The sequence below is a fragment of the Xenopus laevis genome, chromosome 7L (genome assembly GCF_017654675.1).
Source record: "Xenopus laevis strain J_2021 chromosome 7L, Xenopus_laevis_v10.1, whole genome shotgun sequence".
In the NCBI taxonomy this organism is placed as follows: Eukaryota; Metazoa; Chordata; class Amphibia; order Anura; family Pipidae; genus Xenopus; species Xenopus laevis.
In genome coordinates this window covers 60,230,532-60,255,062 of record NC_054383.1, presented here as the reverse complement: position 1 = coordinate 60,255,062, position 24,531 = coordinate 60,230,532, and the positions used below count along the sequence as shown (strand labels likewise).

Sequence of the window (24,531 nt, the reverse complement as noted above, 5' to 3'; positions counted from 1 at the left end):
ACGAAAAAAAATAATAATCCAAGGTGCCTATTTATCATGTTGTGTAAAAAGTGAAGGGATTATTGGTGATGTTGCCCATAGCAACCAATCAGCAATAAGATTTCAACAAAAACAAAGATCAGATGGTAATGTTTCACTTCACTTTTTACACAGCATGATAAACAGACCCCTAAAAGTTACTAACCAGAAAAGAGGGAGCACCAACTGTTCAAAAATCTCCTAGCAGTGAACAATACATTGAAAGAGTTAACAATAAATGAAAATTAATTTGTCAATAGATCATCTTTGAATTGATCCTAAAAACCAACTGCAATGAAATAACCTGACACATATGAAAATAATTAACAGAAAAGTTTAATTAATATGAATAATGTAATAACTATAATTTGGAACTTAACACACACTGTAAAGATATCTTTGTACTTTGAAAGCAAAAAAATGGAATAAAAAACAAAAACTGCGGGTACTGAAGGCAAAGTCCGAAATACAGCGGGAACTTTAGGGGTTAAACCCCATGTCAAAATAATGCGCATCTCATGAGCGCCTGCGTAATAAAGCTCTCCCCATGTGACGAATCCAAGACCGACGGATTTTCTACGCATGAGCAACAAATTCAAAGATGGCGATGATTGGCAAAGCAATGCTTGTCCCTCTGTGTCCCATCCGTCAGTATCTTCGTAGAGGCTACAGTGCTGGTACAGTAAGAGAAAGGAAAGGGGTGGTTTTGTATATAAATAGAAAGTGAAAAGTTTTAAACTGGTCAGACTGAGTGGAGTGTTTTGTATATACAAGGTGTACGCTAAACTTACGTACATTGACCTGAAGACGACAAAGTCATTTGAAAGTGTTTTGAATTTTACTCTTGATGTCATATAGGTTTGCATTGTTTTTGTTCATTTAGAACTAGCTATTTGGCAATAGACTTATAGTCAATGTGTTTCTTGAGAAACGAAATATTTAAGTGTCTCATGGCTTAGACGTGTTACCAACCTTTAATGTGATTCACACGTAAGGCTCAAGGACAGGAGTAAATCTGCTCCACATATGCGGATCCAATTTACTACAGTATTAATTCATAAATGTACTACATTATCCGAGCCTGGTTTGCATTTTTATTACTTCATCGGATCCTCTCCAACTCATTTAAGAGCTCAATATGCCCATATTACTGTCCCATTGTCACAGCTGCATAATTTGCACATGTAATGTACTGACAAATATCTCCCAAGTTTACATTGCACTGCTCTGGGCAGGAAGATTTCACAGTATTGTCATTTTTAAGACTAAGGTGAATACTTCTAACACAAGAATATAGAATGCTGTGGGGTGTGGTCACAAACTCCACCCCTTCCTAGTGACCACTAACATATAGTGATTATCCATTGACATGGTGATTATCAGTCCAGTAATTAGTTCATATCCATATCAGTCCATCTATGTGTAAAGTTCAAAAACGTAGAGATACTGACACCAAAAAATAACCTTTTTTTATAACTATGATAACATTGTCTTTGAATCCGATTTATAATTTTGCCATAAAATTATTTGCCTGATGCTTTTACATTACCTTTCTTACCCCCATGTTCATCTGTGAGGGGGCTGCCATATTTGTGCAGCAGTAGTCTGTTGGCATTAGAAACTCTTAACTGACAGGTTAAGAAGAGACAGTCAGGTTAAAGGGGTTGTTCACCTTCATATAACATTCAAAAATGTAACCGTTCAAGTAAAAATAACAAGCTTTGCCATATAAATGTTTAACAAAAAATGTGCAGTTGATGAGATATTTACCTCAGATGGATCCCTTTGCAGATGGGGCCCTTTCATCATGGGCCCCCTGTTGGGGGGTCGCCGACCCCAAAAACACTACAGTGACTGTTCTACTTCCTTATTTTAATCATACACACTCCTGGCAGAAGCAGGAAGTGCACACATGCAGCAGTTTCTAAATCTTAACTCTGATTTGCTGATTCTCCTGTCAGTCTGCTTCTCATCCCTAGTCAGTGTGGTTAATTTGCATACATACTGCTCTGTAGGGAGGGGCTGGGTCAGCGTGTGAGGAGAACTCTTCTGGTGAGACTTGGTGTGGCAGCATGTATGCACAGAGAAGTTTCTTATGTGAAGCAGCTGACTTGAGGGAGGTGAATGTTTAACTTTTTGTGTGTGTTGGGAGGACAGTGTGTCATTTTCACAGGGGAAAGAGGAGGGTGCAGTGGAGCACAGGCTTGTGTGGGGTTGAAGGAGGAGCTGCTGTGTGAAGCGACAAGTGATCTGTGACTGATCCACAGGGAGAGAGGAGGGGTTCATGGAGTGTCTGTGTGTGAGGGAAGGTAAAGTCAATGCTGGGTGGAATATCTGTCACGTGTGGGAACATGTGACGAGGGAGAACTCTGTCTTTTGTGTGGGGGGGGGTTTGTGAGGAGAAAATTTAATTTTTGTACTTGGGGAGTGCTTGTGAATAGTCTCATGTGGAGGGAGAGCTCAGTCACTTTCAGGCAGGGCTCAGCTGACATTTCTCAGTGTTTGGGGGACAGTGTTTGTAAGTGGACAGGCTCCATTTTATAGAGGGGGAATAAGTCTTGAGAGGGTGTCATCTTGGTTATGGTGTATGTCTTTCAAATGATACTTTAAATGATAAATGGACAAGCTGTACAAATAAATGAGCAATACAAGCACATCACCTTAGCAGAGTGTTCTTATTTTGTCTGTATTCTATACTATTCTATTCTATATGTGCACTTTAACTTTCCAAACCCAACTCTGCCTGTGTCACATACATTACGTTTTAGCAGTATTTGCTGAAATAAGAGGATTTATTTTAATCATGTTGTAAAAACCAGGCAGCCCTGGGATTTATTAATAACCTTCAACTCCTGTGTACCTGTGTCAATGAAGGTATATATATATATATATATATATATATATATATATATATATATATATATATATATATATATATATATATATATATATATATATATATATATATATATATATATACACCATTTTGATGTACATGTGTTATCCTTGAAAAAGGCCCAAATGTGGGCCGAAACGTCGGATTAATGTACTAAATAAAATCACTATTTTGAAGAAAATAACATTGGTGCGCGGGTCTTTGCAACAAATCTCTCTATCTATCTATCTATCTATCTATCTATCTATCTATCTATCTATCTATCTATCTATCTATATCTATATATATATATATATAACAATACAAGTGATCCGCTTCCCAGGTGCTTGGTCAAAATGATATGTAAATGAGTTTTGCGAAGGACCAGCACACTGTTTTCTCAAATATCCAAAGTGCTTTTATTTTTCACATCACAATGCCTCCAACGTTTCGGCCCGCCTTGGGGCCTTTATCAAGGATAAAGTGCTTAGTGATATAACAACCATTTAAATACCCATACAACCCTCCAAAAAGAGGCGCCAGTGATGACGTCATTCCCACCAGAATTTTTCAATTATACAATTAGTGCAAGTGATTAAAATCAAGTTAAATATATGATAAAAGGCTAATATATAATAAAGAGTTAATATGCAATTCATAAGAATGTGTAATATAAAACTCCACCACATGGTGTCACCTTCATTTTGTGAATAAAAATCCTTCACAAAATAAAAGTCCATAAGAAATCACTTTCAAAAGTTCCAGTATTGATCACTACATTTCCAGAATCAGCAAATACATTGTAACTTCACCTGTAGATAAAAAACTCTAATCCCATATCTTGCAACTAATGTTTCAATAATTGTATTTATACATATCTATGTTTGCAACATGTTACTATTTGCTGAGGCGATATCTGGTTAGGGAAAAAAAATCAACTTAAGTTAAAAAACAGCTAAGTACTTGTTGCCCATTTAGTCCCTTAGGTATTACACAATCCAGCTCATTAATCCAAAACGCTTCTCTTTTCAGTAATGCATTATCGTGGTCTCCCCCTCTATCTCTCTTTTGGGTATTTGTTCTATAGGCATACATCTAAATGATGCTGGACTATGTTTAGCATCAGCCCAATGTCTTTATCCTTGATAAAGGCCCCAAGGCGGGCCGAAACGTTGGAGGCATTGTGATGTGAAAAATAAAAGCACTTTTGATATGTGCGAAAACAGTGTGCTGGTCTTTAAAAAAAACCCAAAACAAAACAAAAAAAAAATAAATAAAAAAAAAATAGATATAGATATATATAATATAATGGAATGCTGATGCACACCAGGATTTTTCTTTAAAATTTGCTTTCTTTATTTAATCAACGTTTCGGTCCGCATCTGGGACCTTTATCAAGACACATTTTAGTACAAATGAACACATTATATAGAGACTCACCCACCAGTGACCCATCACCAGACCACACCCATTTTCCAATTACATGTATTAACCCATGTGTACCCATGTTATTCAGTTATCACGTTATATTCCTTTTGCGGGCGTGACCTGTGAATCAAACATACATTGTTTCAATATATAGCTTTAAAATATGCTACAATTTATATAGTGATACATAGTAATCTGCATAGTACAACCCTTATAGTGTATAAATATTTCAATATATAAAAATATAAATGTTTAAAATTAAAACATAAAAACAATGTCAATGTCAAAGATTTTCTTAAAAGTGGCATACTTAACTTTTACAGTACTGAAAATGATCTTAGATTGCCTGGTGCCACATTTAAACGTCCCCATTCGGGCAGAACAATTAATATCAGACATCAAATAACTTGTACATCTACCCATGTAATTTACATTATAATATGCCCGTGCGGTTTAACGTACGTGGGTAAAACTCAAAACACACTATGCACAAGAATGAGAAATAATAGATCGTTCATTAAAAAAGCATTTGAAACAGGAGAAGCAGATCAGCCCCTTCCACAGCATTTTTTAAGAGAAGGACATAGACTCCCAACCCTAAAATTCATGGGCATAGATTTAGTCCCAGAACCGAATAGGGGAGGTGACTGGGATCGTTTACTGTTAAAAAAAAAAAAAAAAAAAAAGTCTATTGGATTAGAACACTTGACACTTTAGCTCCCCGCGGTCTAAATGAATATTGTTCCTTCGTACCTTTTTTAGAAATATAGACAATCTAAGATCATTTTCAGTACTGTAAAAGTTAAGTATGCCGCTTTTAAGAAAATCTTTTGACATTGACATTGTTTTTATGTTCTAATTTTAAACATTTATATATTTATATATTTATACACTATAAGGCAGTGATCCCCAACCAGTAGCTCACGAGCAACATGTTGCTCTCCAACCTCTTGGATGTTGCTCTCAGGGTCCTCAAAGCAGGTGCTTATTTTTGAATTTCAAGCTTGAAAGCAAGTTTTAATTGCATAAAAACCAAGTATAGTGCCAAGTAGAGCCCCTTGTTGGCTGCCTATCAACATAGGGGCTACCAAATAGGCAATCACAGCCCTTATTTGGCACCCCAAGGGACTTTTTCATGTTTGTGTTGCTCCCCAATTCAGTTTACATTTTAATGTGGCTCACAGGTAAAAAAGGTTGGGGAACCCTGCTATAAGGGTTGTACTATGCAGATTACTATGTATCACTATATAAATTGTAGCAGATTTTAAAGCTATATATTGAAACAATGTATGTTTGATTCACAGGTCACGCCCGCAAAAGGAATATAACGTGATAACTGAATAACATGAGCACACATGGGTTAATACATGTAATTGGAAAATGGGTGTGGTCTGGTGATGGGTCACTGGTGGGTGAGTCTCTATATAATGTGTTTATTTGTACTAAAATGTGTCTTGATAAAGGTCCCAGACGTGGACCGAAACGTCGATTAAATAAAGAAAGCAAATTTTAAAGAAAAATCCTGGTGTCCATCAAGTTCAACCCCTCCAAATGAAAACCCAGCATCCATACATACACCCATCCATACTTTTAATTAAATTCTATATACCCATATCTATACTAACTATAGAGTTTAGTATCACAATAGCCTTTGATATTATGTCTGTCCAAAAAATCATCCAAGCCATTCTTAAAGGCATTAACTGAATCAGCCATCACAACATCACCCGGCAGTGCATTCCACAACCTCACTGTCCTAACTGTGAAGAACCCCCTACGTTGCTTCAAATGAAAGTTCTTTTCTTCTAGTCTAAAGGGGTGGCCTCTGGTACGGTGATCCACTTTATGGGTAAAAAGGTCCCCTGCCATTTGTCGATAATGTCCTCTAATGTACTTGTAAAGTGTAATCATGTCCCCTCGCAAGCGCCTTTTTTCCAGAGAAAACAACCCCAACCTTGACAGTCTACCCTCATAATTTAAGTCTTCTGTCCCTCTAACCAATTTAGTTGCACGTCTCTGCACTCTCTCCAGCTCATTTATATCCCTCTTAAGGACTGGAGTCCAAAACTGAACTGCATACTCCAGATGAGGCCTTACCAGGGACCTATAAAGAGGCATAATTATGTTTTCATCCCTTGAGTTAATGCCCTTTTTTATGCAAGACAGAACTTTATTTGCTTTAGTAGCCACAGAATGACACTGCCCAGAATTAGACAACGTGTTATCTACAAAGACCCCTAGATCCTTCTCATTTAAGGAAACTCCCAACACACTGCCATTTAGTGTATAACTTGCATTTATATTATTTTTGCCAAAGTGCATAACCTTGCATTTATCAACATTGAACCTCATTTTCCAGTTTGCTGCCCAGTTTTCCAGTTTAGACAAATCACTCTGCAAAGTGGCAGCATCCTGCATGGAACCTATAGTTCTGCACAATTTAGTATCATCTGCAAAAATAGAAACAGTACTTTCAATGCCCACCTCCAGGTTATTAATAAACAAGTTGAAAAGCAAGGGACCTAGTACAGAGCCCTGCGGTACTCCACTAACAACACTGGTCCAATTAGAAAATGTTCTATTTACCACCACTCTTTGTAGTCTATCTTTTAGCCAGTTCTCTATCCAGGTACAAATACTATGTTCCAGGCCAACATTCCTTAATTTAACCAGTAACCTTTTGTGTGGCACTGTATCAAATGCTTTAGCAAAGTCTAAGTAAATCACATCCACTGCCATCCCAGAATCGAGGTCTCTACTTACATTCTCATAAAAAGAAATTAAGTTAGTCTGGCAAGATCTATTACGCATAAAACCATGCTGGCACATAACTCATAGTATTATGATTTGCTATGAAGTCCAGTATCTTATCCTTTATTAACCCTTCGAAAAGCTTTCCTACCACTGACGTCAGACTAACCGGCCTATAGTTTTGAGGCTAAGAACGGGAACCTTTTTTGAATAGAGGCACCACATTAGCAATTCGGCAGTCTCTCGGCACTATGCCAAATCTCAATGAATCCTGAAAAATTAAGTAAAGAGGTTTGGCAATCACAGAGCTAAACTCGCTAATTACCTTGGGATGAATACCATCTGGCCCTGGACCTTTGTTAATCTTAACATGTTCTAGTCTCTTTTGAATTTCATGTGTGAACCATGCATCATTAGTTGTATTACTAGAATTGGGACTGTTAAGAAGGAAACCTTCACTTACTGGTTCCTCATTTGTGTAGACAGATGAAAAATATGAGTTCAGAATCTGCGCTTTTATTTTCTTTTCATCAACCAGGTGACCCCCCCCCCTCTGATAGTAAGGGTCCCACCCCTTCCTGCTTCATTTTTTTACTATTAACATATTTAAAAAATAATTTTGGATTTTTTTTACTGCTTGCTGCAATATCCTTTTCTATATCAATTTTAGCTTGCCTTATAGCTTCTTTGCATGATTTATTGGCCTCCTTATACCTTATAAATGTTTCGGCTGTACCAGCTAACTTGAAAGCCTTAAAAGCACGTCTTTTCTTACCCACCTCAACACCAATGCTTCTATTGAACCAAAAAAGGTTTTGCTTTGCATCGACGTTCCTTGCTTACAAGTGGAATATACTGACAAGTATATTTATTAAGCAGCATTTTAAAGACTTCCCATTTTTGTTCTGTGTTTAACCCTGTGAAAAGCATTTCCCACTTAATATGTTGGAGAGATGCCCTTATTCTGTCAAAGTTTGCACGTCTGAAATTTAGTGTTTGAGTTACTCCCTTATAGAATTGCTTCTGCAACAGAATCTCAAAGGAGACCATGTTATGATCACTATTCCCTAAATGCTCACCCACACAAATGTTAGAGATGAATTCAGTATTGTTAGTTATTACAAGGTCCAAAAGAGAGTTATTCCTAGTAGGTTCTTGAATGAGCTGGAATAAAAAGTTGTCATTCAGCATATTTACAAACCTACTAGCTTTTTCTGTCTTAGCAACCCCATTACCCCAGTCAATGTCTGGATATGTGAAGTCACCCATAGCAACAACTTGACCCAGCTGTGAAGCCGCTTGTATCTGCAAGAGTAGCTGGGCTTCATACTCGACACTTATACGAGGTGGTTTATAGCATACACCAATGGTAATTCTTTTTGTTACCTTTTGCCCAGTCAAAATCTCTACCCAGAGTGATTCTACACCCTCACCAGTGCCAGCTACTGTTATTTCTTTAGCGCATGGCTTTAATTCAGGCTTTACATACAAACACACTCCTCCACCCTTTTTAATCCCTCTGTCCCTCCTAAAAAGGGTGTAACCATTTAAATTCACAATCCAGTCACATGTTTCATACCACCAGGTCTCAGTGATACCAATTATATCATAATTTTTAGAGCATGCAATTAATTCTAGGTCTCCCATTTTACCTGACAAACTCCGTGCTTTTGCCAGCATACAGTGGAGGTTACTACTTTTACTTTTGAAATTAGCATTACTTAGTGGAGAATTATACGTTAAGTTAATATTATTCTGTTTTCCTTGTATCAGAGGGACCTCCTTAGCTGGTAAACTGTATGCCCCCCTCACTCCCTCACTTACTAACCCCACTGCCTCGTCTACCCTAGCTTCCACATAATTCTTTATCTCACCCACCCCCCCTTGCCTAGTTTAAACACTCCTCCAACCTCTTAGCCATTCTTTCCCCTAGCACAGCGGACCCCCTTCCATTGAGGTGCAAACCGTCATGACTGTATAGGTTGTACCCCAACGAAAAATCAGCCCAGTGCTCTAGGAACCCAAACCCTTCCTTCCTGCACCAAGACTTGAGCCACGCATTTAGCTCCCTTAACTCCCGCTGTTTTCCTAAACTTGCACGTGGCACAGGCAAAATTTCAGAAAAAATGACATTGGAAGACTCCTTTCAAGATTGTCAATCGACCGCAGTGTTGCAATTTGTTGCTCTAGTGCTCTAACTTGAGCCTCCAAAGTGGCAATTTGCTCACAACCACCACAGAGGTAAGCATTTTGGATCTCTTGTTCCAAATCTGCATACAGATGACAGACTGTGCACTGAGTCAGACCTTCAATCTTGCTAGCACTCATTATCCCAGTTACAGATCAAAACAGAAAAAAATAAAAGTAAATAAAATAAAAATTAGGGTTTAGAACAAACTTTTGACCTAGTTTGAACCTCCTTTAGTTTTCAACTCCAGTGTTTATAACTCCACTTACAGATCACCCACTTTATGAGCACCCACTTAAGAGAAGCTAACACTAGAGCAAGCTCCACTGGAGTCCCAGGGGTTCTATTTATACAGGCTGTTCAGGTGCAACTAATCAAACCCCACCCCCTCAAACGGAGGGAAAACTGCAAAGTAAAGCAGGTTGTGACAAACTTGCTGTAAGCACACTAGCACACCAAACTTTGCTGTTTAGCACCCAAGACAGAAAAAAAAACCTTTAAAAAAGAAAAGCACAGTAGTTAAATATAAACCTTAATATAAAATAGCAGTTAATAAATACTTATACTTTTCAGTTGATTTGTTTGCTTTAAGTTGCTTTATTCTACTGTAATCTCCAACCTGCTATGTATAGCCTGCGGGCAAGGAGAAAAGGGTCTTGTAAGTAAATCCGACTGAAAAACCCCAATAAGCATGCACAGCCACATGCATCTGATCCACTTGCTGTTTTGATTACCCCCTGAAAGGATAAAATGTGCACACATGTACTTCAACTATTACATATACTGGCCTTGTACACCTAAAACCCAAGGTTACTCTGTAATGATAGGTACTACAGCACCATTCTCATTCTTCCTCCCAAGTGTCCCCTGTTCTATTGTGGTGCATTTGCAGTAGATACATTGAAGGAGCATTATGTACTGTGCATGCAAAAAACATAGTAGATCACTTTTGTGTTTTGCATTTGCATCCTTCTCTGAGCTAAAAATTGCAGCAAAGTGCAAAGACCTGCTTCCCCCAAAGAATGCCAGACTACCAGCCCTGTACTTTAACACTTTGTTTGCCAAGCACACACACACTGTATATGCTGGCAGGCAAGGGCTCTATCTGTCAAGAACGTACTAGGAACATTATTGAGCAGATTTGCACTTCTCTCTGCATTGGTGGCTTCTGCTGCCTCTGCATAGAGTTACAAGCATGTATGAGTGAGTGGGATTACATGTACGAGTGAGATTATGCATATGAGTGAGATTACATGTATGCGTGGGATTATGCATATGATTGAGTGGGATTATGCATATGAGTGGGATTATGTATATGAGTGAGTGGGGTTACAAGTAGGAGTGGGATTTTGCATATGTGTGAGTGGGATTATGCATATGAGTGAGTGGGATTACATGTATGAGTGGGATTATGCATATGCGTGATTGGGGTTTCATGTAGGAATGAATGATGCATATGAGGGAGTGGGATTTTGTATATGTGTGAGTGGGGTTACATGTAGGAGTGGGATTATGCATATGCTTGAGTGGGGTAACATGTATGAGTGGGATTATGCATACGAGTGAGTGGGGTTACATGTAGGAGTGAGTAGGATTACACATACTTAATACAAAAAAAACTTCTGAGCAAGGTCATCAGGCGTGGCTGGATATACAAAAATAAATGATGATGTAGCTGAAAATGTCCGCCTGGTTGAAGCAGATCTTGTATTCAGGACTACAATGCAGGCTAACGGAGGGGAAAAATACAGAGACAATGATTCATTTTGTGTGGGGAATATGTGCCCAATTTAATGATATGGTAAGGGTTTATAGAGTTTACATGTCTTATTAATGTATACGATTATTTGCATAGTAAAAATGTGTTGGATTTGGGATATGCTGGGTCTTTTTGAGACTCTCAAGTAATGCACACAAGATAGCAGCCAATGCAAGGAAGAAATTAACCAATGGCCTTTGAATTTATGTGACTGCTTACAAGTGCACAAGCAACCAATGAATTACAAGGGGAGGGCAGTATAAATGTCCAATAAGAACCAAGTAAGGGCAAAGCCTGAGAGTGATGATGTAATCATATAGGAAGTGCAGGTTTAAAACAGGCCACTCCCATCCTTCAGAAAACTTATCAGAGAAACAGGAGAAGGACAGATTTAAAAGGACCAGTAACATCAAAATTTTTTTTAAAAAAATTCGTTCCTATACAATGAAAAAAAACACCAACACAAATTAAACTTTAAAATAGCAAAGCCTTTATTAAGAAATAACTTACAGAAACTCCACTTCCTGTCCTCTTGAGAAAAGGCGACCATCCATCCAGCGGTGCTCGATTTCTCCTCCTTGGCTTGCCTCTTCCTCGCTCCTCCAGCTCTCAAACGTGGCCACACTGACACTGCGGGTCTGGGAATGAGCCAACAGCCTCTCCTCCCAGCACGGGCTGAACCTGCCGCTGCCCAGCTCCTCCACCACCTCGGCTCCAGCCTGCAGTACTGGGCTCATTCCCAGACCCCGCAGTGTGAGAGCTGGAGGAGCGAGGAAGAGGCAAGCCAGGGAGGATAAATCGAGCACCGCTGGATGGATGGTCACCTTTTCTCAAGAGGACAGGAAGTGGAGTTTGTGTTATTTCTTAATAAAGGCTTTGCTATTTTAAAGTTTAATTTGTGTTGGGTGTTTTTTTTCGTTGTATAGGAACGAATTTTTTAAAAAATTTTTTGATGTTACTGGTCCTTTAAATGGTATATAAACTAGCGTTTACAATGACCTTTTTGTTGATGGCAAATGGGTTTTTCTAACACTGAGAGCATTTGTAGGGGTTTCATAAGATTTGGACATTGAAGGTGAATAACCCTTTTAAGGAACTTCATTACTTAAAAAAAGCAGATCTATTCGTGAAAAAAGATCCGCATGACCTATATGTAACTTTCAATGTAGATAAGTGTGAATATCACTTTAAACAATAAACTAGTCTTATATTACCTGAGACACTGTCACGATTTATACTGGACAGGGTATTCCGTTCATTCCTGAGACACACATCTTTGTGCAGTTTACGCAGCTAGCACTCAGTTTTCCTTGAAGATCAGTTAGTAACCTTAAAAAAGAAAATTTGTTAATAATTCTAAGTGAAATGAGATTATTCCAACATTAATTAAAACAATCTTATGTATATAATTCACTACTTAAACATTGCTGGTTTATTTTCTGTATCTAACCCTTGTGGCCAAACTGTATGCAACTTATGTATCAAAGTACATTTCACTGTATTTTAATTGTAACAATCTGTCTCCACCCCTTCTTGGCATGCCCACAGTATCTATTACTTGTCCCCCAACATTTTCACAGGACAAACCATTCTATAACGTTAACTCAAATTCCAAGTAATAGATACGGTGTATACGCCACTAATGGGTGGAGATTGTTGCAATTAAAATACTGTGAAATGTACAGTACTGGATACATAAGTTGGGCACAGTTTGACCACGAGGGTTAAATAGAGAATATACACCAGCAATGTTTATCTTTAAGTAAGTCGCTAAAAACATACATAAGAGTGTTTTAATTAATGTTAGAATAATCTCATTTCATTTAGAATCATTCACAAATTATTTTTCATTTTTTAAGATTAGTAGCTGATCTTCAAGAAGTGCTGGCTGCGTAATCTGCACAAAGATGTGTGTCTCAGGAACGTACCCTGTGCAGTATAAGGCTTAACTGTCTCAGGTAATATAACATAGTAAGTTAGGTTGAAAAAAGACACAAGGCAAAAAACCCATCTGAAGCCTCTCCAATTTGCCTCAGAGGGGGAAAAATTCCTTCCTGACTCCAAAATGGCAATCGGACTAGTCCCTGGATCAACTTGTACTATGAGCTATCTCCCATAACCCTGTATTCCCTCACTTGCTAAAAAGCAATGCAACCCCTTCTTAAAGCTATCTAATGTATCAGCCTGTACAACTGATTCAGGGAGACCATTCCACATCTTCACAGCTCACTGTAAAAAAAAAAAACCCCTTCCGAATATTTAGGCGGAACCTCTTTTCTTCTAATTGGAATGGGTGACCTTGTGTCAGCTGGAAAGACCTACTGGTAAATAAAGCATTAGATTATTGTATGATCCCCTTATATATTTATACATAGTTATCATATCACCCTTTAAGTGCCTCTTCTCCAGCTTGAACATCCCCAATTTGGCCAGTCTTTCCTCATAGCTAAGATTTTCCATACCTTTTACCAGCTTGGTTGCCCTTCTCTGTACCCTCTCTAATACAATAATGTCCTGTTTCAGTGATCGAGATCAAAACTGTATGGCATATTCTAGATGTGGCCTTACAAGTGCTCTATACAGTGGAAGAATGACCTCCTCCTCCCGTGACTCTATGTCCCTTTTAATACAGCTCAAGACCTTATTTGCCCTTGATGCTGCTGACTGGCATTGCTTGCTACAGCCCAGTTTATCATCTAGAAGGACTCCAAGGTCCTTTTCCATAATGGATTTGCCTAGTGCAGTCATATTAAGGGTATAAATGGCTTGTATATATGTAAATCCTAGGTGCAAGACTTTAAATTTATCAACATTGAATCTCATTTGCCACTTAGCTGCCCAGATTGCCAGTTTGTCAAGATCGTGTTGCAAGGATGCCACATCCTGGCTGGAATTAATTGGGTTCGATAGTTTTGTGTCATCTGCAAACACTGATACATTACTTACAATACCCTCCCCTAAGTCATTAATGAAGAAGTTAAATAAAAGTGGACCCAATACCGAGCCCTTAGGGACCCCACTAAGAACGGTTCTCCAAGTAGAGAATGTACCACTAACAACCACCCTCTGTACCCAATCCTGTAGCCAGTTACCTATCCATGTGCAAACGACTTAATTAAGCCCAACTGACCTTAGTTTAGAAAGCAGTCGTTTGTGGGGCACAGTATCAAACGCTTTGGCAAAATCCAAATAGATCACATCTACTGCCCACTGTCCAGCATCTTACTTACCTCATCATAAAAAGCAATCAAATTTGTCTGACATCACCTATTCTTCATAAAGCCATGCTGCTCATAATGCCATTGACTAGGGCAAAATTTTGAATGTGATCCCTTAACAAGCCTTCAAATAATTTGCCCACCACAGATGTCAAATTTACTGGCCTATAATTGCCAGGCTGAGATCGTAATCCCTTTTTTAAATATTCCAATCCAATCCATAGGCACCATACCAGATGAAAGTTAATCTGAGAAAATCTGAAATAGGGGCTGGTCTAAAACTGAACTAAGCTCTCTTAGAACCCGGGGGTGTATGCCATCAGGCCATGGAGCCTTGTTTGCATTAATTTTTATTAAAGCTTTATGAATCATATCCTGAGTCAGCCACTGACTAGATTGAGCTGAGCCATTAGTGCAGCTATAAAGTGAGCCTGGGAACTCCGACTCCTCTATTGTATACACTGATGAAAATAACTGGTTTAGCACATTTGCCTTTTCTGTATCTGTTACAACCATACTGGTACCGTTATTTAATGGAGCAACACTCTCAACCTGCATCTTTTTACTATCAATATATTTAAAAAAGACTTTTTAGGATTAGTTTTCACCTCCACCGCAATTCACTCTTCATTTCCTTTCTTTGCCTTCCGGATTGCTGATTTATAACAGTGTTTATATTCATTAAATGCAGCTTCTGTCCCAACAGATTTGTAGTTTTTAAATGCCCTTCTCTTCTTTCCTATTAACTTCTTTACTTCTGTATTAAGCCACATCTGATGATTCTTAGAGCTTCTACATTTACTCTGTAAGGGAATAAATTGAGAACAGAAATGATTTTATATCATTTTAAATGACAACCATTTCTGTTCTGTGTTTTTAGCTGAAAACTTAATGCCTCAATCAATGCTCTGTAGGGAGCCCTCAAGGCACTAAAATTAGCTTTTCCAAAATTCATGGTTTTTGTTGCCCCAGTATACATTTGTTTTTTGCACCAGACATTAAATAATATAATATTATGGTCACTATTACCCAGGGGTTCAATGACTTGCACATTTGCCATAAGTTCTGGGTCATTTGAGATCACTAGATCCAAAATAGCATTTTTTTTCTGGTAGGCTCCTCAACAACCTGTGCCATAAAATTGTCATGACCTAAGCTGAAATAAAGGCTTTTTAAATAAAGATTTACAGGCTGGTGCTGTTCTGCAAAGAAATGCTGTCGTGATATCAGTGGAAAGTGGTCACTGAGGAACGTGCCAAAGGAGAGATAATCGATGTGCTGACTGCTTTTTCAAGATAAAATTGTCATGCGACAAGTTTATAAATTTGTTCCCATTAACTGATCTGGCAGTACTGTTGCTCCAGTCAACATCTGGGTAATTAAAATCCCCCATTATCATTACGTTACTCAAACTAGCAGCCTTTTCTATTTGCATCAGGAGCTTAGCCTCCTCCTCGTCACTTACATTAGGGGGTCTATAGCATACACCTACAATTAATTTGCTGGACTCTTTACAATTGGTGAAGAACTTCACCCATAAGACTTCTGCCCCCTCATTTTCTAACATAACCTCCTCCTTTATATAAGCTTTTAAATCCTGCCTAACAAACAAACATACCCCTCCTCCTTTTCAATTGCCTCTGTCCATCCGAAACAAAGTATAGCCACTGATATTAACTGCCCAGTCATGTGACTCATTCAGCCATGTTTCGGCCACACCAATCACATATTGTCCCTCCAGCTCTCCCATTTTACCAGTCAGACTCCTTGCATTTGCAAACCTACATTTAATACTGGTACCATATTGACCATATTGAACATATGACATGGTCCTCCCTATACTTAACAGTACCCCCAGCCAAATCTCCTCCCCCAAATTCCCTTTCTTTGCCCACTACCTCAACTAACCTGTTTTCCACTGAATCTTTTACTAAATCCTCCCCCCCCCATGCCTAGTTTAAAATCTCCTCCAACCCTCAAGCCATCTTCTCTCCCAAAACAGCTGCACCATCATCATTGAGGTGCAGTCCATCCCTAGCAAAGAGCCTGTAGCCGACTTAGAAATCAGACCAGTTCTAAAAAACCCTCCTCCCTACACCAATCTCTCACACGCATTAATCTCCCTATGCTCCTGCGGTCTCCTCAGCGTGGCTCAGGTAATATCTCTGAAAAAATTACCTTGGAAGTCCTCAACTTTACACCTAGTTTTTTAAAATTGTTCTTGAGGACTTCACCGCCTCCTCTAACTTTGTCATTGGTACCTATGTGTGCCAAGAACGCTGGGTCTTCCCCAGCCCCTCCCAATAATCTGCCCACTCGTTCCACCACATGCCGAACCCTAGCACCAGGCAAGCAGAAGACTGTTCGGCATGTAAGGGCCTTACGACAGATTACCCTATCCACCTTTCTAATAATTGAATCCCCTATAACTAAAACCTGCCTTTCCTTCCGCCACCACCTGCATCATATCCTGAGTCCTTGGTTAAAGGAACTGTAACACAAAAATTTTTTTTTATGTATTACAGTCCTAATAATAGCTGTACTAATAATAGCTTTACCCTGCATAAAGTTTATTATTTTCAATGCTTTATTAAAAAGTACTGTGAGAAAACACTGCTTCAGATGTACTCAAATAAGGTGATGGGGCGACTCGGTCTGCAGGATCCAACATGCAGAACTTCACATCTACTAACCTGACAGACGTTAAGTGATATGGCTGTATGGAGGATTTTTCAGCAGCCTTGTAATATATATCCGTCTTTATGAAATTTAGATACTGGGAGTGGGACCTTGTGGTCATAAGATTTACAGCTTATCTGCATGCTGCCTTTAGTGCTCATAGCGCATTCAGAAATAAATCAGTCTGACACATATCAGTACAGCCATATCACTTAACTTCTGGTTTTGGCAGAAGTCTGGTTAGGAGGAGATGTTGAGTGCTGCATGTTGGATCCTGCAGAGTGAGCCTGCAGAGTGAGTCGCCCTATCTCCTGACTTAAGTAGACCAGAAGAAGTGTTTTCTCACAGTATTTTTTTTTTAATAAAGCATTAAAAATAATAAATTTTATGCATGGTAGAGCTTTTATTAGTACAGGGTAGAATGGATTTTTTTGCGTTATAGTTCCTATAAGGTTAAAGAAAAAACCCTTTAGGAGTTTCAATAGCTTTTAAAGTAATGTTACATTTATGTACAGTGCATTAGTAAAATAACTTTTGATGAATCAAGACTAACCGCTCTTTTTATCTACTCCTTGCAGGCCCAGCTTTTCAATACATACTTGTGGAGAGGAAAGGGCAACATCACAATGTTGGTCTGATCCGTCTGAACCGACCAAAGGCTTTGAATGCATTGTGTGATGGATTGATGACAGAGCTCAATCAGGCTTTGGACACTTTTGAGGAAGACCCAAACATTGGTGCCATTGTTATTACTGGTAGTGAAAAGGCATTTGCTGGTTAGTTAAATTATCTGTGCTTATTCGCATAACTCATTTATATAAAAAATAATCCCACTTCAGAAAAGGTTGAAAACTGTTATAATGTGTCAGTTTTTAAAAGTTAGTAGCAGTTTTTATGGGTATTTTGACAGAAAGGACAGACACACTTATTAAATAAGTAGAGGAGAGAAAGATTTTGAAAATATATTAAGAACTATATTTTTGTGCATAGCAAACCACCACTTGGCTGAATTCCTGAACTAATTTGTATTTTTACATATCTAGAATTATAAAAGGTGTCTACTGCTTGGCAACATACCGTCCTTTATTAAACTCAATGCCAATTAAGAGCGTTGCAGGTTCCCATAAACACGCTGGTTGTCTGTTCCGTTACAGTGCTCAACCCCAGCAGAACTTGTTATCAAAGTATGTTGTGCAAAGTGTGTTTGCAGATGTCAATGTCACAATTGCCACTGGGTGAAAGCTGCTATTTGTTTTAGGAAAATGTGATGGTGCTGGCAAAATGGAGGGGGTATATGCTGTACAAATGATGTGGCTTAGGTGGGAAAGATATGCCCAACTTAAATACATGGTAGGAAAATGTAGGCTTTACATGCCATTCATACATTTTACAAGTATACTGTTTGCTTCCATGTATTTTGTATACAATAATTCAAAATGTGTCATCGTTATGCATCATTAAAGGACCAGGTAGAAAAATAAAAAGCACTCAGAATAAGGAAAAGAAAGTAAGACTTAGGAAAGAATAGAAAGAATGGCTCAGCATAATATATGTTCAAAATATATTGTTGTTTAGTGCCCAAGTTTACTATCATTATTACTGCAAATAAAGTTGTCTCTCAACCACATAGTTCTGCCATGGAGTCCAAATTTCAACAAATTTGTCCGTTATCCTGTACACGTGCTGAAAGCTGTCCCATTGTATATTTAGTATTTATTTTGTTTAAAGTCTGTTGCCAGGGTGTATCTGGGGACAACCAATTTATAGCTAAATTCCATTTTGCTCTCTGCACACACTGCAAAATCAGCGTGCAGAGAGGAGCGGTTAGCAGCAGAACCCCCTAGGCAACGAGCTTACCTGAAAAAGTCCGGCTATCCTCCACTCCAGGGTCGCAGAGAGACGCAGCAACAGCTTCCTTGTCGCAGCACCAGCAGCTCACATGTTCAGCTCCACGCACTTCCTGGTGCAGTGACTCAGCGTTTCTCAACGCTCTTTTACGTATTTACAGGCATTTACATATACACAGTACACATACTAGTAAAAGTAGGTTTTTTTTTTTTGATTTTTCAAACTTTTGCACATATTTCTCAAATACACATATGCACCTATTTATACACTTTTTAGAGCTGTACACCCATGCATACACAAACACACACTTATAGGGTTTTTTTTCACTTTTTTTTTTTTTTTTTAGTTCATTTTCTAAGTTTCCCTTATGTTATTTCCCTAAAAACTTTAGATTTCACAGCATGACTACTGGATCAAGCATTCTGACCTCTAACCACGCTGTTGGATCAGTTACGCTGTTGGATCAGTTATTTTGTTATTTCGTTGATTTTCCTAATTGTATTTGCTTTTTTGTGATTTTTATTGCAGTTTTATGCTTGCATTGTTTTTCCTTATGTATTTTTTTTAGCATCATTTACACTTTGATAATTTGGGGTAGAAACACATTTTTAGCAATTCTGTGTTTGTCAGAATGTGTACTTTCCAAAAATATATGGTTTTGGGGGGTCTTTGTACTGTTAGGTGGTCTTACGGCACATTATATGCAGTCAGAGTGCTATGTTCACAGAAGGCGAATTGACAGCCAAGAAAATTCTTATGCACTGTTTTTATTTGGGGTCCGTACGTGCCCACCTGCTTTGGTATATTTTTGCATATTGGGCATCAAACTGTTCAGTAGACCCTTGGCGTCAATATTTAGGGTGTTTTCTAATTGTATGTAAGAAATTTGGTAAGATAAATGCGTCCAACTGAGATATTTTTAGGCGATTTTCAGAAATGTCATAAAAACCGTTGTCTTTAGCATAATATTGCAGTATGTAAGTTTGGAGTAGAATGACAGTTGTAGCAAATTTTTATTCAGCAGAATATGTACTTTACAAAAATATATGGTTTTGGGGGGTCTTTGTACTGTTAGGGGGTCTTACGGCACATTATATGCAGTCAGGGCGCTATGTTCACAGAAGGCGAATTGACAGCTTAGAAAATTCTTATGCATTGTTTTCATTTGGGGTCCGCACATGCTCATCTGCTTTGGTATATTTATGCATATTGGACATCAAACTGTTCAGTAGACCCTTTGCGTCAATATTTAGGGTGTTTTCCAATTGTATGTAAGAAATTGGGTGAGATAAATGCGACCAACTGCAATATTTTTAGGAGATTTTCAGAAATATCATAAAAACCACTGCCTTTAGCGTTGCTTTGCAGTATGTACATTTGGAGTAGAAAGACAGTTTTAGCAAATTTTTATGCGGCAGAAGGTGTACTTTCCAAAAATATATGGTTTTCTGGGGTGAACCTAGTTTTTTGTACCTTTGCCTGTCGCTATGTGCTGATTATGCAGTATCTGGAATTACAGAACTCGTATGGGGTGTCTTCTTTCTGGGGCCCCTATACGCCACATACTTAAGGGTACCTATGCATATTGGGTATCAAACTGTTCAGCGGACCCCAGGATTTAACATTTGTGCAGGACCCGGGGTTCTCATACACCCGGGTCATGAGAATTTATGGGTGAGCTCAATGAGTTAAGTTTTTCTCACCCCGTGCAATGTTTAAATGTTCTTTTAAGAAATAGTTTTTCCCGTGGTCATTGACTTTAAATAAGATTATTTGAGCCGTAATTTGCTTTTTCTGTATTATTATTTGTAGTATTATCGGCTCTTCCTTTATAGTATATGTTAACTCACGCTATTCCGATTGAACTCAATTCAAATTAGAATCATTTATTATGTCACACACTAATGAGAGTTGTTATGGTCAAGCGACAAACACAGAAGGTTTGCGCCCCCAAAGACTTCATGAGGCTTTTGAAAAAGACATGTCGCTTGAGCCTAACAAAACCTTTGAAACTTTGAGTTTAGACTTAGAAAAGTTTTCTGTCAAGGAACTGCGCACTTGGTGGGATATAGCCACATTGGAAAAGTATATGGATACGAAAATGATTCCGCGTGGCTTACGAATTGGGAAACATCCCACTTTCACACCAGATAATGATGAATTCATGATAAGGTGGAATGCCGCACTGATAGACTGTTCATGTGTTTTAATAAATTTGTTAATTGAATATAAAAAGGAGCGTTTGGCTATTATCAATCAAGACATTCTGTCTGTGCGGAATGAAATGGAAAAATGTGCTAATGAGGAAGTAAGCGTTAGGTTTAATCAACAAAATAACGAAAAAATGAAAAAAGATCAGATAATTATGCGTAAAGTGAAAAAGTTTAATAGAGACAAAAAGGATTATGAGGAGGGTACAGTTTATACTCAAAGGGTACAAACCAATTATAGATGTAGAACTCCAAGATCTATACTCAAGCCGCCACAAAAATCTTAAGCATGTCAGTTTTTCTAGTATTGATGATTCATATAGTTTGGAAATGGATACTCCCCATTGTTCTTCTCCTTCCTCCACACTTTCGTAGAAAGAGCAAAATACCAGGGCTTTGGAAGCTTTTTCGGATATTAGGAGACAAGATGGCAGTGGAAGAGAGGAGACCAAAAACGTCATGGATCCGAATTATGGACATTCAAAGCGGAAGAAAGAATCAACACAAATGAAACAGTTTTATCCCAAGAAATACAATACTCGCACCCAAGGCCAAAGATTTAAAGAATTCGACGGAGAAGGGGAAACAAGAAACGGACATCCAGAATATGCAGAGAAGAATCAGAAGAAATTCACAAAGAACCGGTATTAAATTTATCCAAGAAATATTTAACTAAACATCATTATGCACTTTTGGCTAAGGGTTTATCTTTTTCTCCAATAAAGAACTTTAATGTGTTTGAAACTCTGTTAATAAATTCATTCGTAAAATTGTTTTGAAAAAGTATTTTAAATCAGAAGTGGATATAGCAAGAGATCTAGAATATGCTTCCCAACAGGATGTTAATCAGGGACTAAGTGGTATTTTGGACGTTGAAGCCTCTGCACAAGTACCTGAGACACAGGTCCAAAATTTAGGAATTACTGTACCAGGAGTCCCTTTTGATTTTCAGGATGAAAGAACCTTGTACACTTTAAGATCGTTAATGATGGAAACAGATGAGGGAATTCAGAAAGTTACTGGTATAAATACCACTGATTTGAATAATCTTAGGGGAGGATCTGATTTTTATCCTGTACAGTTTAGAGGCACATGTGTGGATGTTTTCCAAGATATAGTAGAACAGGAACTAATAAGGTTAGGAAATTCGGTAAAGAGAACAGCTTCGAACCTAACTGAAAGTGAACTAAAAATGTTGTCTGAATTAAGATCTGATTTGAATATAGTAATACGGAAAGCCGATAAAGGTGGGAAAGTTGTGTTGGATACAGTGGAATACATAAATGAGGTGGAAAGACAATTACATGATGCAGATGCCTATCAAATTTTGAGAGTTAATCCACATGAGAAGTTTAAAGAGGAATTGTTACAGCTAGCAGAGTCAGATTTTATGAATGGTGTATACAACTATCGTGTGAAAGTATACTTGGTACCTGAAAATCCAAACATCCCCATTTTTCACCATCTGCCTAAGATACATAAGAATAAAATTCCTCCAGAAGGCAGATCCATAGTGTCGTGTGTAGGATCTTTGAATGAGAACTTGTCGGAGTTAGTTGATATGTTACTTCAACCATTGGTGAAACGTTTAGACTCATATTTAAGAGATACTAAACACGTCTTATGGATTTATTTGGGATAGTACCTCTTTAAGTTGGGCTACGATTGATGTAGCGAGTTTGTATACGTGCATTCCTCACAACAAAGGTTTAGAAGCCATAAAGTATCATTTAGACACTTAAAGCAATTATGATGAAACTGTTGTAGATTTCATTCTGAGAGCACTCCAGTATTTACTCACTCACAACTTTTTTAAGTTTGATTGCACTTATTACCTCCAAAGGTGCGGAACTTCGATGGGTGCAAAATTTGCACCCACCTATGCCAACCTATACATGGGTTGGTGGGAAGAAACCAGCATTTTGGAGGCACGTCAGTTCATTTGCATAAAGTAAGGCTATACAAAAGGTATGTGGATGATTTATTATTCATTTGGGACGGGACAGAGTTAGATTTTAATAATTTTGTTGCAGAATTAAACATTAATGATTGTAAATTAAAATTCACCAGTGAGTTTGGAGAAATGAAAATCAGTTTTTTGGATTTAGAATTATCATATAAAGGAAATAAGATGAGTACCGTTTTTAGGAAAGCCTCAGCAGGTAATACTATATTGAGAGCAGATTCCTGTCATCCACCCCATGTTTTTAAGGCTATACCATTTGGCCAGTTTCAACGGCTTCGCCGAAACTGTCGCACGGATGATGAATATTTAAAAAAGGCTTTTTTCATCTTAGGGATAGGTTGCTAGCTCAAAACTATCCATTGGACTCACTTGATTCAGCCTTCAAAAAAGTTTTAGAACTAGATAGAACTACCCTTTTAAGTAATAAAATTCGGAATAGTCTAAATAGGGTTAATGAAATGCCGATGTTTATCACCACCTATAGTAAACAATATCCTACAATAAAGAAAATAATAAAGAAACATTTGCCAATCTTATATGGTGATGTGAGCTACAAGAGATCCTCGGAAATGGCTGTAAGTTTGTTACTCGTCGTGCTCCCACATTGGGAAACTTGTTGGCACCGAGTGTTGTGCAAAGAAAGAGGGATAGAACTTGGTTGGATGTTAAGGGGACATACAAATGCGGAGCCAGTAGGTGTGTCGCTTGTGAAAGGATTATGGTTTCTACGGATTTTGTGAGCAATAGTTTAGGGAAGTCATTTAAGATAAAGAATTTCATCAATTGTAACAGCAAGGGGGTAGTTTATTTGTTGAACTGTACAAAATGTAGGATTCAATATGTTGGCTGCACATCAAGGAAACTAAAGGATAGGATGAGAGAGCACATCAACCAGATTGTGTCTAATAGTAAATCGACGGTAGTATCTAGACATTTTTCAGAGTGCAATTGTAGTAATGTTACAAAACTTACTATACAGGGCATAGAGAAAGTCGAGCCTGCATATAGAGGAGGAAGTTTGATGGACAAGCTCCTCCATAGAGAAGCCTTTTGGATATTTTCTTTGGGGACACGACAACCAGCGGGTTTAAACTCTAGATTTGACATTTCCTGCTATGTCTGATTTTATATTCATGATACTCGGGATATTAGCCGAACAGAGTTTCAATGGGGGTTCATTTCCTTCTTTCCCCCCTTTTTTCCTCTGTTTCTGCAGCCTTGTGCGGAGTTTAGTTTAGTAACGGAATTTACCGTACTTGTGTGTGTGTGTGTGTGTGTGTGTGTATATATATATATATATATATATATATATATATCTATATATCTATATATATATATCCTAGCATGTAACATGTGTGAAATGTTTGTCTCTATTAAATTATAAATTATACTTTATTCAATTCACTTTGCTCATGTTATGCACCTTTCATCATATCTAGTGAATATTGTTGTGACTTCAATCATTTATAAAAGTTTTAGTATTAACTTTTAATATTATGTTTCCATTTAAGAAGAGAATGTAGCTATTTTCAGCATATAGTAACGTTAATTAAATGCATTCGAAATTTCAATGGCAACATACCTTTGAGAG

The 24,531-nt window shown here is 38.0% G+C and overlaps 1 protein-coding gene across 2 annotated transcripts in view; it reads left to right on the top strand.

Annotated features, from left to right (window-relative positions):
• The first annotated feature begins 539 nt into the window (after positions 1-539).
• Positions 540-24,531, top strand: part of echs1.L (enoyl-CoA hydratase, short chain, 1, mitochondrial L homeolog) — a 172,339-nt gene continuing 148,347 nt past the window's right edge. The window contains exons 1-2 of one of the 2 annotated variants that reach the window (XM_018224612.2): positions 540-695; positions 17,495-17,692. In XM_018224612.2, the coding sequence (XP_018080101.1) occupies positions 620-695; positions 17,495-17,692 (274 nt within the window). In that variant the 5' untranslated portion in view covers positions 540-619. The remainder of the gene's footprint in view (positions 696-17,494; positions 17,693-24,531) is intronic. The other variant, NM_001095662.1, reaches the window with a different exon arrangement.